The 15,659-nt window shown below is 42.2% G+C and overlaps 1 protein-coding gene across 18 annotated transcripts in view; it reads left to right on the plus strand.

Annotated features, from left to right (window-relative positions):
• The window catches only part of PTPRK (protein tyrosine phosphatase receptor type K), a 1,571,968-nt gene that overhangs the window by 1,159,786 nt on the left and 396,523 nt on the right, over window positions 1–15,659 (plus strand). For all 18 annotated transcript variants that reach the window (XM_069607477.1, XM_069607481.1, XM_069607480.1 and 15 more), the window contains one exon: window positions 3,657–3,693. In XM_069607477.1, the coding sequence (XP_069463578.1) occupies window positions 3,657–3,693 (37 nt within the window). The remainder of the gene's footprint in view (window positions 1–3,656; window positions 3,694–15,659) is intronic.

The raw sequence follows: 15,659 nt of genomic DNA on the forward strand, positions 1-15,659 counted from the left end.
CACTTATAATTTCATTCTCATTACTCTCGGTGATTCTGTACAGGATTGCCCGTCTGAAGCAGATCACACGCACCTCATTACATACTCTCTTGTGGGGGTGTTTTGCCTATTTGTTAGAGACCCTCCAGTATTAATCTATACACTAAATCGTATAAGCATCCATTGCTATCTTCATTATATGTAAGAACGTTCTAAGAGTATAGCCAAACAATTGTAAGTATGCCAGGAAAGTAAACATTATAATGTAGAAGTCCTTGCCCTTCAAGATTAGCTGAAAAAGCCCAATGTTGGCTGGTAGCTACTAAATTAAGGCTGTGCGGGTGATTCTATAAGGTTTTGATCCCTCGTGGCTGTTAGCTTGATCAGGTGCAGTGATCTATGAAACGCAAGGTATTTTATAAAAATAAATAATCAAGTATGGTGTACCATAAAAGGGTACACCATACCCCCCTTATCATCCCTCTCTAGCATAAAAGGGTACTGGGGATGATAAGGGGCCTATTGGTTGGAGCTGGACCTAAATCCAGAAAATACTGATGCTTACCTCAATCACTGGTGTAAGAGAAGTAGCAGTTCTTCTCGTTCCTGTGCTTGTTAAGGGAAACAAAATGGGAGTCTTAAATAGTGGCGTTTTGTGGTGACGTCACCACGTGTTAGCGTGACGTCACTCTAGTAAACCAATATCCGTGCATGTGGGCATTTTGTAACTGAAAATGTTACCAGATTGATTTATGGTTGTACTGAACCAAAAAATTACAGAAACTTTGTGGCCTGGTGGAAACCGGACAGCGGCAAAAATGACGTCATAGGACGTACAAGAACGTGGATTACAGTAGTTAACACTGCTTTAATGTAGCTGTAGTACTACTGTATTTAGGAGCATAAGGAAAGTACCTCCTATTGTTTCTGGATCAAGAATACCAATAAGTTAAATCTACTGTGGAATTCAAGAATGAAAGCAATAAACATGTTTCAAACACCTTTTTCACAATTTAGAGCAATAACTTATCATTATTTCCAAGACAATAAGTATTGTCCGTACATTGGGTGTCTATGTGCGATATATTGGAAGTGTTGATAGGTGTATAAGGACCATAGAACTAGCTTGTCTGGAAGGGAATAGATTCTGCGTGATAAGGAGTGAGACACATTGTATCACAACTGTATTAATGTTCCGGCGATTCTTATAATATTTAGTGTAGGAATTGTATTATGTAATACAATAAATGGTGTTTGTTCATACTTCGCTTGTCACAACATATAATTCTGATGATTTCTCGTACTAGCTCGCTGAGGAGACTTGCATTCTATATGAGTATTGGCCATGTATTCATGTTTAAACTTACAATTCATGTTAAAGTATTAGATTTACTAGACAACATAGTCTAAATGGCCAGTTTCTCTTGTATTCTGTCACACAAATTGGGACTTACATTCTAGGTAGTAACAGTCATCATGTTTGATTCCAGGAATTACATTATATAACATCATAGAACTTAGACACAAGCGAAGGATTCAATCTGGCTATGTCCCACTGTGTGATCTGACTAGCTGCATAGTTAAGAGTACCATTTTGTTAATCTTTTCTTTATGATAGTTGTATTGTTATTAAGAGGAGTTAAGGAATGGATCATTCGTTGGGTATATCGAAATGCGTTGGGCCATTTGTGAAAAATTTAATAAAAATACATATGAAGATTTTAAGGAATTTTGTCTTGATGTTCATCATTGAGAATCACAAATTGCTTGTTTAAATCAAAATAATTGTAAAATTTTGGTTATAACACAACACATGTACAGTGTGAATATAAGTCAACCTAAACTGTTTGGCTAATTTTTTGAGCTTTCGAACGTGTGCAGGGGACGGGAGTACCTCCATTAGGAACTTATTCTATTTGCATATATCTCACAACCCATATGCCAGGGTTGACTGTTGTCTCCCCTGCACCTTAAATTTACTAAAAGCACTTTTGCTATAAACAAATCTGAAGTTTTAGGAATTACCTAAAAAAGGAGTGCATGATGAACACAACTGTAGATTCTATAAATCACGCCCCACAGGCTCAACCATACTGTAGTGCCTAACCCATAGGGAGGTTTCAGAACCATATAAAATGTAGAAGGATGGAAGCGAGCATGGGTAGCGAAGCGGTAAGGTGGAGTGGTTAACGTGCAGGAGGCGGGGCAGGCGAGAGATGATGGCAGAGAAAGGAAAGTGAGAAATGAAGGTGCAAGAGCAAGGGAGGAGTCAAAGGTTCTGAAGATTAAGGATGTAGAGGGGGAGGAGACTTAAATGAGGTGGTGTGGAGAGAAGGGAAGGTTCTGAGAAAGGATTCTGGAAAGACCGGAAGGCATAGGAGGTGGAAGAAAGAACATGAGGAGTTGTAGGTTTTTCAAGAGCATAGGGGGCAGGAGGAGGTGGAGGAACAGGGAGAACTGAAGAAAAAGGAGTTGGAGATGAAGAAAGACCTGACGGAGCAGAAGGAGATTAAGGTACAGGAAGTACTGAGGGAGATGGATGTGGAAGATAGTGCAAGAGCAGACCAAGTAGGAGAAATTAGAGTTCCGGCAGGAGAGTGGCTGAGGCATTAAAACCAGGAGGCATAAGGAGAGGCCAGGAAGTACTTTTCAGAGTGTAAAATGCGGAAGAATGGCTAGGAGTCAAGGTTAATTCCTTGGATGTCCAGGGGCAGTGAGAGGCCTACAGAAACACACCGCTAAACTTCCATTTGTCTTGGATAATTGGAAGGAAGGAAGTGTGTCTGACCAGTTAATAATCTAGCCAACCAAAAGCTTGTGGGCCAGAGCGAAGGGCTGGAAGCACGTCCCCTGGCATGGGTGAGCAGAGGCGCGATGCAGAGGAATGTAAGACAGACTAATGGGGTTTACAGGATTAGGCCTTGGGAGAGGGAAGCACTATTGCACCTACCCACACTCTGAGCAACCCTCCTGCTCTCCTTAAGCGTTGGTGGACCCTGCAGATCCTACTCGTCTATAAACTTAACATCAGTTTTGTAACTGCAGTGCAGCACTTCCCTGAGATCCGGACACCGGTCAACCACCTGACATGGACACGTACGCAAGAGACTGAGTGACGCAGTGAGAAACCTGGGCAGTGACAAATGTAGAGGGACTGTGGTAGAGATTTACCTCTTCAGGGAGTTGGAGCTAGCCCCCACCAGTTAACTTGGAGAACAGTTTGATTTAATATGATCTCCATCCAAACTCACCCGACTGAAAGATATCCCGGAGGGCACCTGAGGCCTGAAGAGAGAATCCCTATACCAGACATTAAAGCCAAGACTAATAGTTTTCTAGGGAATCCTGCAGCCCAGAGAGGAGTGGAATGACCTATAGATTGTGAGGAAACTTCCCTACTCTTGCCATGTCTTTAGTTGAGAAATCCCAATTAAAGGTTAAATGTAAAGGATTACCAAGTGTCTGCTTGTGATTTTCCAATTGTTCATGTGACCCCCTTGTAGACCAAATGGAACAGAGCCATCTTCTCTAGAGATTCTCCATTCTAGAGTCATAACATATTTATTTGCCCTGCCTCTTTCATACTTTGCTTATTAGCTGTATATTTTTTATATTTTTGTGGTGAAGAAGCGAAAATGTGTTAACTCTTTTTTTTTTTTTGTTTCCTCTGGGAACAGGAAACCAAAACACAGTGTGTAAGAATTGCAACTAAAGGTAAGACTTTTTTTCTCCAACGAAAATGCTTTGTTGCGTGCTAAAGAGCTAATTAAGTGTGCCACTTTATTTAATGTGAATATAAGTCAACCTGTGCAGCATACCCAATAGAGCCACTGTTCCATTGCTTCTTTATTCAGACTAAAGAGTACTATATATAGTGAGTGGATTTCAGAGACTTGAGAAACTGTGATTTCTTCAGTTTTTACTCTACAGAGCCTTGTTCATGCAATCGGCTTGTATATTACTGAAATGCTGTGCAGCATTCTTAAGTACTAAAATGTAAGCTTGTTACAAATATATGATTTAGTTTAGGATCCCAATCGACAAACTATAAATCAGTTTGTTTGGATTTCTTGATTTGCATAGGTCTCTGCAGCTTTTACATTTTAAGCGCTACTCATGTTTGAGATTTACCACACACATTTCTGCCAGGGTACATCAGTCTGGCCACACATGAGGCTACCTGATGATGTGTCACAAGCTCAAATAGTCAATACTTTCACATGCAAGAGGATGCTTAGCATTTGAGAGCGCTGTGTGGGTATCTTCCGGTTTTAGACCACCTATTTTAGAACTGTAGGATTTTGTAGGCTACAAAAAAATAAGCCCCATAGGTTTGAATAGGGTGAGTAGCAACTAAAACAATACTTTTTCTATCTGCGCAGTTCAACTGCATTGGGCATGAAAGTACACAATAGATGGGGCGAGAGGTCAGGTGAAAGGCCTTTAAGGCAGGAAATTGTAGCACCATGGTGGCATAGCTGAGCATTGCATGTACATGCGACATACAGTTAAATAAAAAAATCTTTCAGGCTGGAAAGTGTTATTTGTTTGGCTTGCCAGAGTGGCCGACAGTTATAGCTGAAAGTAAACCTGTACTGTGGTTTGTGACTCACATCAATCTGTAAAGTGCACCCCACAAACAGAATAGCTTTTTGGATGTAGTTTAAGCAAATAATATATATATGCAGCAAGCTATTGGTTAAGGCTCTGTAATATGTCAAATTGTGGTTGTACATATGGGTTACTTTGCAATGACACGCTAGTTTGTGATTCTGTTTTATGATGTACCTACACATGAGCCTTGTTCAGTGAGGTCCTGAATGAATACGTTTTTAGCAATTTATCCCGAATGCAGGAGGTCCAGCCTGTTTCTTGGGGCCGAGCTGATGAGTCTTTTTTTTGGTTTTTGTTTTGCCGGTTTATTGCTTAACACTTATTTTTTAAAATACTTTTCTTGGATACCTAACAGCAATATTTACAGGGTCAAAACAACTTTAAACTGAATATACATGTTTCAGCAGCTCAAAAAGGTATCCTTTGCTAAATGTTCAGTGTAAATCTTCCAGCACTCTTTATTGAATAACAATACTATTAAAGCTTGCCTTCTAGTTCTAAGAATCAGTCTAAAGATAAATGCATATCATTATCCACAGATTCATTTAACACTTATCAAGTATCTTTCAAATGCCCTTTGCCTTGTGAGGTGGTATTGTACAGTCCAACTGCTCCAATAAGCCAAATTTAAAATCTTCAGCCTTCATGATTCCTAAATGATCAAAAAAGTTTTTTCGTACATAAGAAAAAAATACAAATGAATAAGAATAATTAATACAGAGTAAAATTAAAATTGCTTGTTGTTACTAACACATTAGTTAAAAAGAAAAAAGGTAGCCTCACATTGAAATCGCAACTTAATTATCCTGGCTACTTTAAGTAGCTTGATAACAGCAATTTTCGCAGGTGTTTCATCAACCACTCAAAGATCCTTTCAATGAAAAGTGCACAATCAAGTAATGCATAATTGTGAACAAATCTGCCCAATCGGATGGCTTTCTTTTATCAAAGCAGGACATTTTAGGAGAATATGTTCTCGGTTCTGAGTCACTGAAGCATTCTCTCACAATGGGCATCCTCTTATGTTATCTTCATTTGCTGATCTTAAATTACGGATTTCCTCCATTGGGAGAAGATTGAGCCTATAGCGAAGAAACTGGCCAGCCCAATACCCATTGGTAAATGTCCGTAAATGTTTAGGGGTTACTCCCAGAGGTGTGTCCGGAGAGGGCAGACGATTATAAAGTCTCTATCCCCTCATTTTTCCCAATGTGTTGATCCAGACCCGCCTAATCAACTTCTTTTTTTGTCTGGTCTGGCTGTTCTATTAGATCTCAAGTAGACAAATCGGCTACAGCCAGTATCCCATCTGAGCTTTTCTTCAAATTAATCATTGCAGATTATGTTGCTCACAACAGTACTTTAGCAAGGTCCTCAAAAAGAGAATTATTCAGTGGTACCAGCAGCTTTCTGTAGAGTGAAAGTATTCTAAGATCTACCAAACAGCTCAATGTCAGCCCTCGCTCGAACCTGAGCAGGGCTTTCGGCACACGTTCTGGCAATCCTAAAGCTCTCTTCCAGACCCGTGATTCCACCCTCTTATACGCAAGACTTCGGGAAGCATGGTTGATCTCTATACCATACAGTACACAGAGAAATGCCTTCATCCTATTATAAGCTATCATAGGAGAGATAGTAAATCTGCAGTACCGTGCTCTTGAATTTTTATTTTTTTTTAAATCTCAACACCTCCCTGTAAAGCCTTGGGTCATCAATTGCACCATTTAAGTACCACCATTGTTCTTTGTATGCAGTTGAAAACCAAGGTACATAAGGGTATTTGATGGCTCTAGTTGTTTGTCGACCCTCCATGTGTAACCCATTTTTGATCTAGTATTGTTTGTGTATCTGATAACTTTCGATTTCTTACTTTTAATTGTTCAGTTAATACTGCATATTCAGAGATGACATTCAGCTGTTCCTGTAGACCCAACAGGGTTCTGTCTAGCAGAATCACATCATCTGCATAGGTCAAATATGGCACCATCTGTGTAGCAATACGAGGAGGGTGGAAACAAAACCAGAGAGAAAATCACCCAAATCAGCTAGGTATAGATTGAAGCGGCGGGGAACCAAAACGCAATTTGTGCGGAGTCCTCTATCTGCCCCAAAGGTCTGAGTGCCCTGCCCATTCAATCACACCGGTAGCAATCTTTGGTCATGAAGGTGAACCAAAATTGACAGTGCTTCCCGGATCTTCCAGTTCCTCAGCTTGGCCCACAACAAGTTATGGTTAACGCTATTGAAGGCTTGACTAAAATCAAGTGTTTCCACTGCTTCAGAATCCCCCTTTAGCAAACTGATCAACCTATTCAACTCAGTTCCCAGGCCCCTCCTGAAGCCAGTCTGGTATCTTTGCAGTTAACCCACCCTTGTGGCCCAATCAACTCGAGACGTGCAAACATTTTGTTTTCACTATCCAGAAGGGAGATAATTACTTGCATCAGCCCTATCTCCCTTCTTGTAAATTGGGATGACTGCACAGTTCCATGAAGCTGGTATGGTGCGTGTGGACAGAATTTCGCAAAAGGATTGAAGTATGGAAGACCACATAATGGGATCTGCTTTTAAGATGACATTAGACAGTCCATTAGTGCTAGCTGCCCTGGAATTGGAAGATTTCTTTATAAACCTCACAATTTGTTCTACTGAATTGGACAGGTTCCATGAGATATCAAAGGTAGTAAAACAAAATCAATTGTATTGATTTCCTATAAACTTCACCAGTGTGTGCCACCACTCTTTGTCCTGGATGGGATTGCTCTGCATGGAAAGCTGAGGTCTATTCATTGAGTTAATCTCCCAAAGGTTCCTGGAGTCATTTTTGGTTACAATGGCCAGCATTTTAAGGCCCTCCTTATGGTCCCACTCAGACCTATAGCTTTTCATCCATTTTTTACATTTCTGCTTCAAGCCTCTAACTTTTTTCAAATAGAGTCCCATTACCAATATGAACTCTCATTGCTCTTATCTCCCTTGTAAGTTCTTTCTTTTTACTTTGAACCAGGGCATCATAGGTGTGGGTCAATTGGCGCTCCATGGTCCTTCCTCCGATTACCTTTGTATCAAAGCCTTCCAGAAATGGCTGGTAGTTCCCTGTGGTAATAATGGTCAGTGTTTGCTCTAGTGATGTTTTGTGTGTGAAATCCAGAATCATCCTTTTATAATTATTGGGATTACGAATATTCCTTACTGACTTATCAGTAAATTAGTGAATCCAGGATGAAAGGCCTTAAAAACGGTGTCCTTTAATTCCTTAATTGTGAATAGTCACTGAGATCTGTCTCCCATACATGCATATCTGTGAAAAATCCAAATCGCTCTGAGGTGAGGACAAAAGCTAATTTGTTCCCCGACACCCAGGTATAGATTGCTCGCAGGGCTATCACCCTTATTAGTACCATTCACTCTCTTTGGTCCCAGTTCTCTAAGAAATCCACCCATATTTTCCCATCAACTTTGGCGCGTTTCATGTTGTCCCCTCCGTGGATTCTATTTTCACAGTCCCTCCCCATTAGTTGCGATCAGTCTGCATTTAGGCCCCAACTATCATTATATCGGTCCTATCATTCTCAAAGAAAAAGTAACCCAAACCTGAACCCAGTTTTTCCATTAAAGTCAACCAGTTACTCTGACAGGGATAACTGTAGAAGTTCAATTGCAACAGGGATCTTTGTTGCGCATCACCCTTTAAAATAACCCTGATCACCAGCAAACTATATGTAGAGTCTGATATTACCTGTGATCTAACCAGGATATAATTCTGTACCAAGATCACGAGACCTCCCGAAGGTCTCCCCTGCCCCTTTGATGCCATATGCCGATGGGTTGATAAGCCATCTACAGTCAATGGGGCCGTCAACCCCAGGTCCTGCAAAAAAAAAATATATTTTTCCTTGAAGGTTTCCGGTCTCGTCTCATTATCCAGGAAACTATTAAAATCCTGGGTATACGATCTTTAATCACAAATTAGGAAAGTTGGTCATTCTCTGCTTGTGGGGTGACCAAGCTGGGTCCTAATTCAGTTCATGCAGGGTTTCAAAGAATCATCTGAACTGCAGGAACCCTGGTGCTTAGCTTGTATGCATGCATTCTATACTCTATTCGTAATGTCAAGTAAACATATTGACGATTTCCTCAGTAATGGGTCATTCTTCTGCTCACCAAATTGGTGATGTGTGTATTAAAACCTGGGTTGTTTAAAAATTGTCATTGTAGTGCATTTTATGCAAATGTTTCCATCAAGTGACAAACAAAGGGGTCATAGTTCCTCAAAGCTTTAATAGTTAATTTCACCAGACTATTGATCTGACATAGCCATATTTATTCATTGTCAAGCTTGTAGGATCATCAGTGTCCCAGTAGTCATTTAATAAAACCTCATTTTTACCTAAATTAGTGAGAGCCAAGCCACTGAACAATGAATCATGGATCTGTAGGATTAGGTTAATCCTTTCACTTTGGGCCACCACTTAAGTGAACAGGTCTGCCCTTTTTTGTTTGCATCTTCAGCACCAGCCATTATCCTGGCTGCTTAGATTAGGCACACTTACCAGCATCCAATAGTCTTCACAAGGTTTTCTGTTTGACTTGGATGAATGCAGATCTGGACCATATATTGGACTCACTGGTTATCTATGACCGACCATCCATTTAAATTGTTACTTTAAGCTCTCTCTCTCAAGCACGTCTGCTTTGATCCACAGGTGGTACATCTGTAGGCTGACATCTGTATATTCTTGGTTATTCATCTTTCTTATTCACCTCCTCCCAGTATGTTCCTCAAAAGACAGTGGCTGTCAAATGTTTCACGAGGATTCAAAAATGCTGTGTTTTATATTCGTAGACTCCAGTAGTTCAAGATTGTGTGGGCCAGGCAGTTTCATAAGCTAGGGAATGTTGCCTTCATGCCATATTGGATTTTTTACTGAGAGCCTCCTTCAGCCTCCAGCATTGCCAGTCTCTTCCCACCCTTCAATGTGAGAAATAGGGTTGTGCCATATAGGTGTCTTGACCAAATCAATCTGAAGTGGTTTAGTCCAGCACGTTAGTGGACACTTTATGATTGAGAAACACTTTGCACATTGAGTACCTTGGAGGGTTCACATATGAGGGCAACATCATTGCCTTTCACCATTTGTTTCCCAATCACAGCCCAGATGAAGCTGTGTGTTATAGATGAAGGTTACGGAATCCATTTCTTCTCTTTCAAATCTGCATGTTTCGCATTTGGAGTCTCGCTCCTGCTTGTATGTATGAGGCCCATAGGATTTTTTAAATAGTTTTTCCAATTTTGAACGTTTTTCTATCAGCATAAGATCATCAAATATCTTAACACATATAGCAATTTTGGAGAGAGCATCCTCTTTATGGAATTAATCTTTCCATTGCAGTTTCATCCATCTCTCAAATCCCCTGCACCCCATTTGAAAGTCCATGTTAGTAATGATTGCAGAAAGGCCTTGGTCGTCCATTGGAAGGGCTTGACTTGGACTTATGTATCCTGCATACAAATTAGGGCTTCAGATACGATTCTCACATAGGAGTATTTTACTCACTTTTTTGCAGTAGATGATAAAATGAGTATTAGGGATTACAAAGATAGTAGTTTATTAGGTGCATAAAAATATATTTTAACTCTAAAACAGGTATACTTTTGCAATCTATACTTCTTGACAGCTTGTAATTAATGCAAATTAAAGTATGTAATTTCAAAAAGAAGTTCCTCTTCTTTTCAGGGTGGAGTTTTAGCTTCCTTCCTGTGTCAGTTTTGCTGCTACCACTCATCAGAACATCCATAAAGCTGTGTTGTTTGGAAGCAGGGAGACCGACCCCTGCGTGCAAGTAGTTTCCTATTTTTGTTGCGAGGATGTTTTCTTCCTATTTATGTTTTTGTTGCGTGCTCCCCTGTTTGAGGACGTAAAGATGGTTAGCCCACAAGTTATCTGTTGGACTAATAGATTTCTCCCCAAACTGACTTTTAATTTTGAGCAGGGCAATCATAGATGTATTCTGAGTATGAGATATGGGCACCCCAACTTGTTTTCACTCCTGCCCAGTTGCATGGCTGTAGTGCACTTTGATCTTCTTGCAATCTTGAGCAGTTCCCGGGCAATGTTGGGCAGTAGTGGTGAAAATCTGCTCACTTGGCAGCTCCCCTTCTACAATTGGAACACTCGTGAGCACATCCCAGTAACAACTGAGGCAGATGAGCAAGTTTGTAAGGCAGACGTTATACCACACAACTTGTCTCTGTACTTAATTTTTTTTCTTTTCTTTTTTTTACAGTTGTGTAATGGAAAATCACCATACAGAAATAATCCAATCTCAGGGCAGGTTGGAAAGTGTCTTTAATGGAAGTCTGCAAAGCAGCATACAAGCAATCCACAGAACACACAACCAACGTACACACTGTATGCGACGCAGCAACCCCCCTTTCCTGGTTAACAAGTTTTTTATAACACAGGCCTTCTATGGAAGGGCTGGGCCATCCAACCTTCGATGACAATATTAAACCGTGTATTCAAGTACCTTCAACCTGTTCCACAAGGTTCTCATACTATAGCACATTAGTAGAGGCTTCTGTCTTGCATCTGGATGAGGACACTTTGCAACATGGAGTAGACATATGCAGATACCATTTCTAGTTAGTCAGCAGAGTCCAGTATTACTACAGTTCTCACTGGACCCAAGCAGTGCTGGGTCTACCTAATGTATGTATACTATGTGCTCTAGCTGTCTCACTGAGTGAGGTGGAGTACAACAGGCTTGCAAGAGCCAAAAAGAAAAAAGGAAACCTGTAGAGGAGACCAGTCCATGAAGCAAGTGATTTCTCACAGCTAACCTGGAGCACATGTGCACACAGACATAGGGCAAAGCATTTATAGGCAGGGGAGGCACAATTCAACTTGTCAACTGGTGGTGACTGAGCTTTTGCAAGTGAGGCACAGAGTAGTACACAAATGGGGGGTGTGATTTTGCTTTTCCCACCACAGTCTGCTGCAGAAACCTGCACTCAATATTGTCAAATGCCTATCCAGCATACAAAGGTAGTCGGACGTGTTCCTGCAATGTTTAGTTTGTTGCTGGGTTTTCAGCATTTCACTTCTGTTATTACAATCATGTGCACCCTTTTCAAAACCATACTGATCTCTGTGAATGATCTTTTATGACCATACTCTTGTGAACCATATTTTGGTGAAAATGTTAGCGAGGTGGTGGCCATGTTCATTTGAGAGGAAAAGGATTAAACCTCACTGAGATGTAAAACATGGCACACACAGGGCTTGCAAGTGTGTTTGAAAGTCTTTCTAAACACCATAATGATCCATTCAAGGGCCAGTGCCTTCCCTTTGGGGAGGTCAGGGGGAGATGAAGTCCTCTTTTCTGAGCTTAAGGGTCGATAGTGGAACTGCTAAGGGGGAAGGGTGCTGCAACAAGGATTCCCTGGCTATCTCCCTGTACTGCCAAAAACGGTGCAGAGGCTTGTTATATGAAGCCATGTCACACTGTCCATTTGATGGACTTGTGTGGTCTCATACAGCTCAATGAGTGAACTTAGCAGACCATGAGTGACACTGAAGCGATTTACCAGGAGTTCCCAGCCAAATGCTGCTGCCTCTTAGTGTAGGATTACATAAACGGAGCAGAGTAGTGGAGCCAATTGAAAGCAGTTTTAAGGTTTTGCAAAATACAGTGTACGTGGATCTCCGTCTTGCGATACATCCTTTAAGACTCGAGTCAGGACTGCCTGGGAGTTGTAGGCACGTACGAGAGCCCCCAGTACTGCAGCATCATTGTGCTCCCCATTCTTTGGACATGTGCAGGATGTGACTCCTAAATTCCCATCAGATGAGAGGAGCACGCAGAAAGGGGCTGCACAAACACCAACATGTTCAGGTCTCTAAGGAATCCAAAAGGAAGGTTCATTTGCCAACACACCGGGAATATATTGTGCAATTTAGGTCCCCGGAAGGCACGCCCTGCCGATTTGGAGACAGAGCGCAGTGCAGAATGGGCTGAAGCAGGAGACTTGAAGAAAGACTTGGAGCCTAGTAAGAGAAGTAACCAGGGGGCTAAGGCGCGAAGGGAATAGGAGATTTGAAATGAGAACCAGGGGGCTGAGGAAGGAGAGACACAGAAAACCGGGCAGAGAGGGTGATTAAGAATCTGGCACCTCATTCAGAGGTGCCTGAGTAGAGGATGTAGTGTATCATAATGAGTTGCTTAAAGGAGTAGGTATTGAATAATGTGATTGAGAGGTAGGAGGGTGAAAAAACAGGAGCTGATTAAAGAGGAAGGTGACCTGAAAAGAGTGGTGGAGAGAAGAAATAACAGGAGTTGTACAGAGAAGACTGTGAGGCGAAGAGAGGAGGAAAATTAAGTGATGCATTGAGGAGGAGGGAGACGAAGCATAGACTAGGAGGTGGCTGACAACAGAGGAGAGGGGTAGGTCAGACCCATGAAATGGTTAGGGTGGTTGTGTCGTAGGAGGAAAAGCTGGAGTCTGAAAAGGGGGGAGCTTGGGACGGGTAGAGGAGTGAACATGTGGCAAAGCGGCAAGGAGATGCATGTAGGGAGAGAGAGAGAGAGACGGGGAGAGGGAGAGAGAGAGAGACTGGGAGAGGGAGAGAGAGAGACTGGGAGAGGGAGCGAGGGCGAGAGAGAGAGACACGGGGAGAGAGAGGGGGAGAGAGGGTGACGGGGAGAGAGGGAGACGGGGATAGAGGGAGAGAGACAGACACAGAGACATCCTATTTTACTATGACTCAGGACTTTTGTTCAAGGACAGCTTCAACATAATGCTTAAGACCGAACTAGCCAAAGGACTACTCTTAGGACTTGAGACCTGGAAGGGTGTTCTTCACACCATACTCCAGCTACACAAGTAAATCACCAAGTAAACTATGAATATCAGAGTCTAAGTTTTTGTTTACAGATTGAGATTGACCAGCAGGGACCGTGATAAATAGTAAAAAGAAATAGCAGGTTTTTTTTCGATCAACATAGCCATACTTTGCATCCACCTTCTGTTGAGATACTGGACCAGAAACCGGGCTGCACAAGAACTACTTTTTGAACCTCCTCAAACTCACTGGAGTCCATGTTCAGTAACTAATCACACATCATGCTGAGAGTCCCCGGTTTCTCTACAGATTTTGCAGAGAAATACAATTACAAAGCACGTAGGTTTCTTTAAATAATTATTTCAAATACGACTTGGCGGAGAAGAGATCTAAAGAATCCCTCTCCAGAACCTGTGCCACTTGTGGACTTAAAACTATCTGAGGGAGATATACACGAGGGCTGTTTCTACTGCCAACACCCTTATTTTATTTAGGACTGTAGCATCTGCCAGGGTTTCAGTTCTAAAACCCTCAGACATGCACAGATGCCTGATTTGTTGACTAAATGAAGGGGAAAACACTCCTTCAGAGTCCTTCCTCTAGGAGGGCGGCTTTCCCTACCTCTTGAGAAAGGACATCTACGGGCCACTAGAGAACTGGGTATAAGGAAAGACCTTGAAAACAGGACAGGAAGGGCAAATCTGTCTTTAAAGACCAAGCACAGTGATGCACCGTTGATGAGCACAACTCCGTTGAAGTGTTAATTGGATACTAAAAGGGAGGCTTCACAAGCGACAAGGCACCTATGGGCCCATTGTTGGATAGGTTGGAAAGTCCTGAACCAAGGAGACCGCTTTGGACTACATCAATTACAAAGCCACACCAATCATCGATGACTTCAAAGGGGAAGCCATACCTATCATCATTGTCTTTGATGCCTGACATCAAAAAACTGGAATGAACTCCTCAGTGATGTACTCCATCACAACATATGCATCAACGACAGCGGCGACTAAGCCAACAGAACAGTCAGCAACAAATCCGTCTACAATGGCAAAATGTCATTGAGGCACATACACCCATTGAAGCAGTCAATGACAGACTGCCACGAGTGCACACCTCGTCGGCAGAGAAAACCAGTTAAACACTTGTCTATGACCACCAAAACCTTATCAACAGACTGGTTAGAAGGTTCTAATGTGGTGACAACCTAAAAACAAGATGGTGAAATGAAGAAGCTCCCCAGACAGACAGGGATGGGTGGGGGGGGGTTGGGGGAGAAAGGCATGCCACAACCAAACACCAGTGTCTTCAATTGTCATTCCAGACATTATGCAAGACCCGATTCTGGAGCTGCCACTTACACTCAGACGTTGAGGCAGCACAAGGCCTATAGCCAACATTTTCAGATTCAGGAGATTCACTTATGGATGTACAACATTGTTCACCACGGATGCCTCCAATAACGCAGCAAGAGGAATGGAAGCTGCTACTTATACAACCACTGCCCCTTCTCTACCTGTACTTCCGCTACCTGAACCAGAGCTAGGGACCCACATATGCTCCTTTCCATGCAGATTCTAACATTGTTACAAAAGCTGGTCTTTGAGCTCAGCAGATGTCGCCGCTAGACCAATCAACTGCACTGCAGGTGACAATACCTACTGCTACAACCTGATCGCAAGGCCTAGGGCATCCTCAGCCTCTAAGGGCAAGAGACATGTTACTGTGGTGTCCATTCAACAGAAAGGACGCACCACCCCAAACTCCACGGGACAGCACACCAGGCTTAGGGGAATGGGAGCTAAACCAGACCGAATAGGAGGCAGGTTCAAAAGGTACAGATTGATCATCTGTATGATTTCAAAATGAAGATTGAGCGGAGGACTTGGACAAACTGTAGGATTTTCTGAACACCCTCAAAGCAACTCCTGCAGACAAGGTGGGGGCAATCCGCACTATGATTACACAAGCATGCAATAGTTTTGGGCTGCAACCAGCTAAGAGAGACTATTTCCTGTTCGATCATATGAATAGGCGCAGGAAATTGGTAACATTGATACTGGTAATGGTTCAGGTATGGGAGGAAGTGATCCTGTTGATGAAGCACCCTTTTTCGTCAACACCGCTGAAGGGGTACCCAGAGTAAAAAGTATAGAGCTCCAGGCTCTTCTCCAAAACTCAATAGCCAGTCCACACCAGAGTTTGTGGTGTCGGCAG

The sequence above is a fragment of the Ambystoma mexicanum genome, chromosome 4q (genome assembly GCF_040938575.1).
Source record: "Ambystoma mexicanum isolate Mex_15411 chromosome 4q, UKY_AmexF1_1, whole genome shotgun sequence".
Classification (NCBI taxonomy): Eukaryota; Metazoa; Chordata; class Amphibia; order Caudata; family Ambystomatidae; genus Ambystoma; species Ambystoma mexicanum.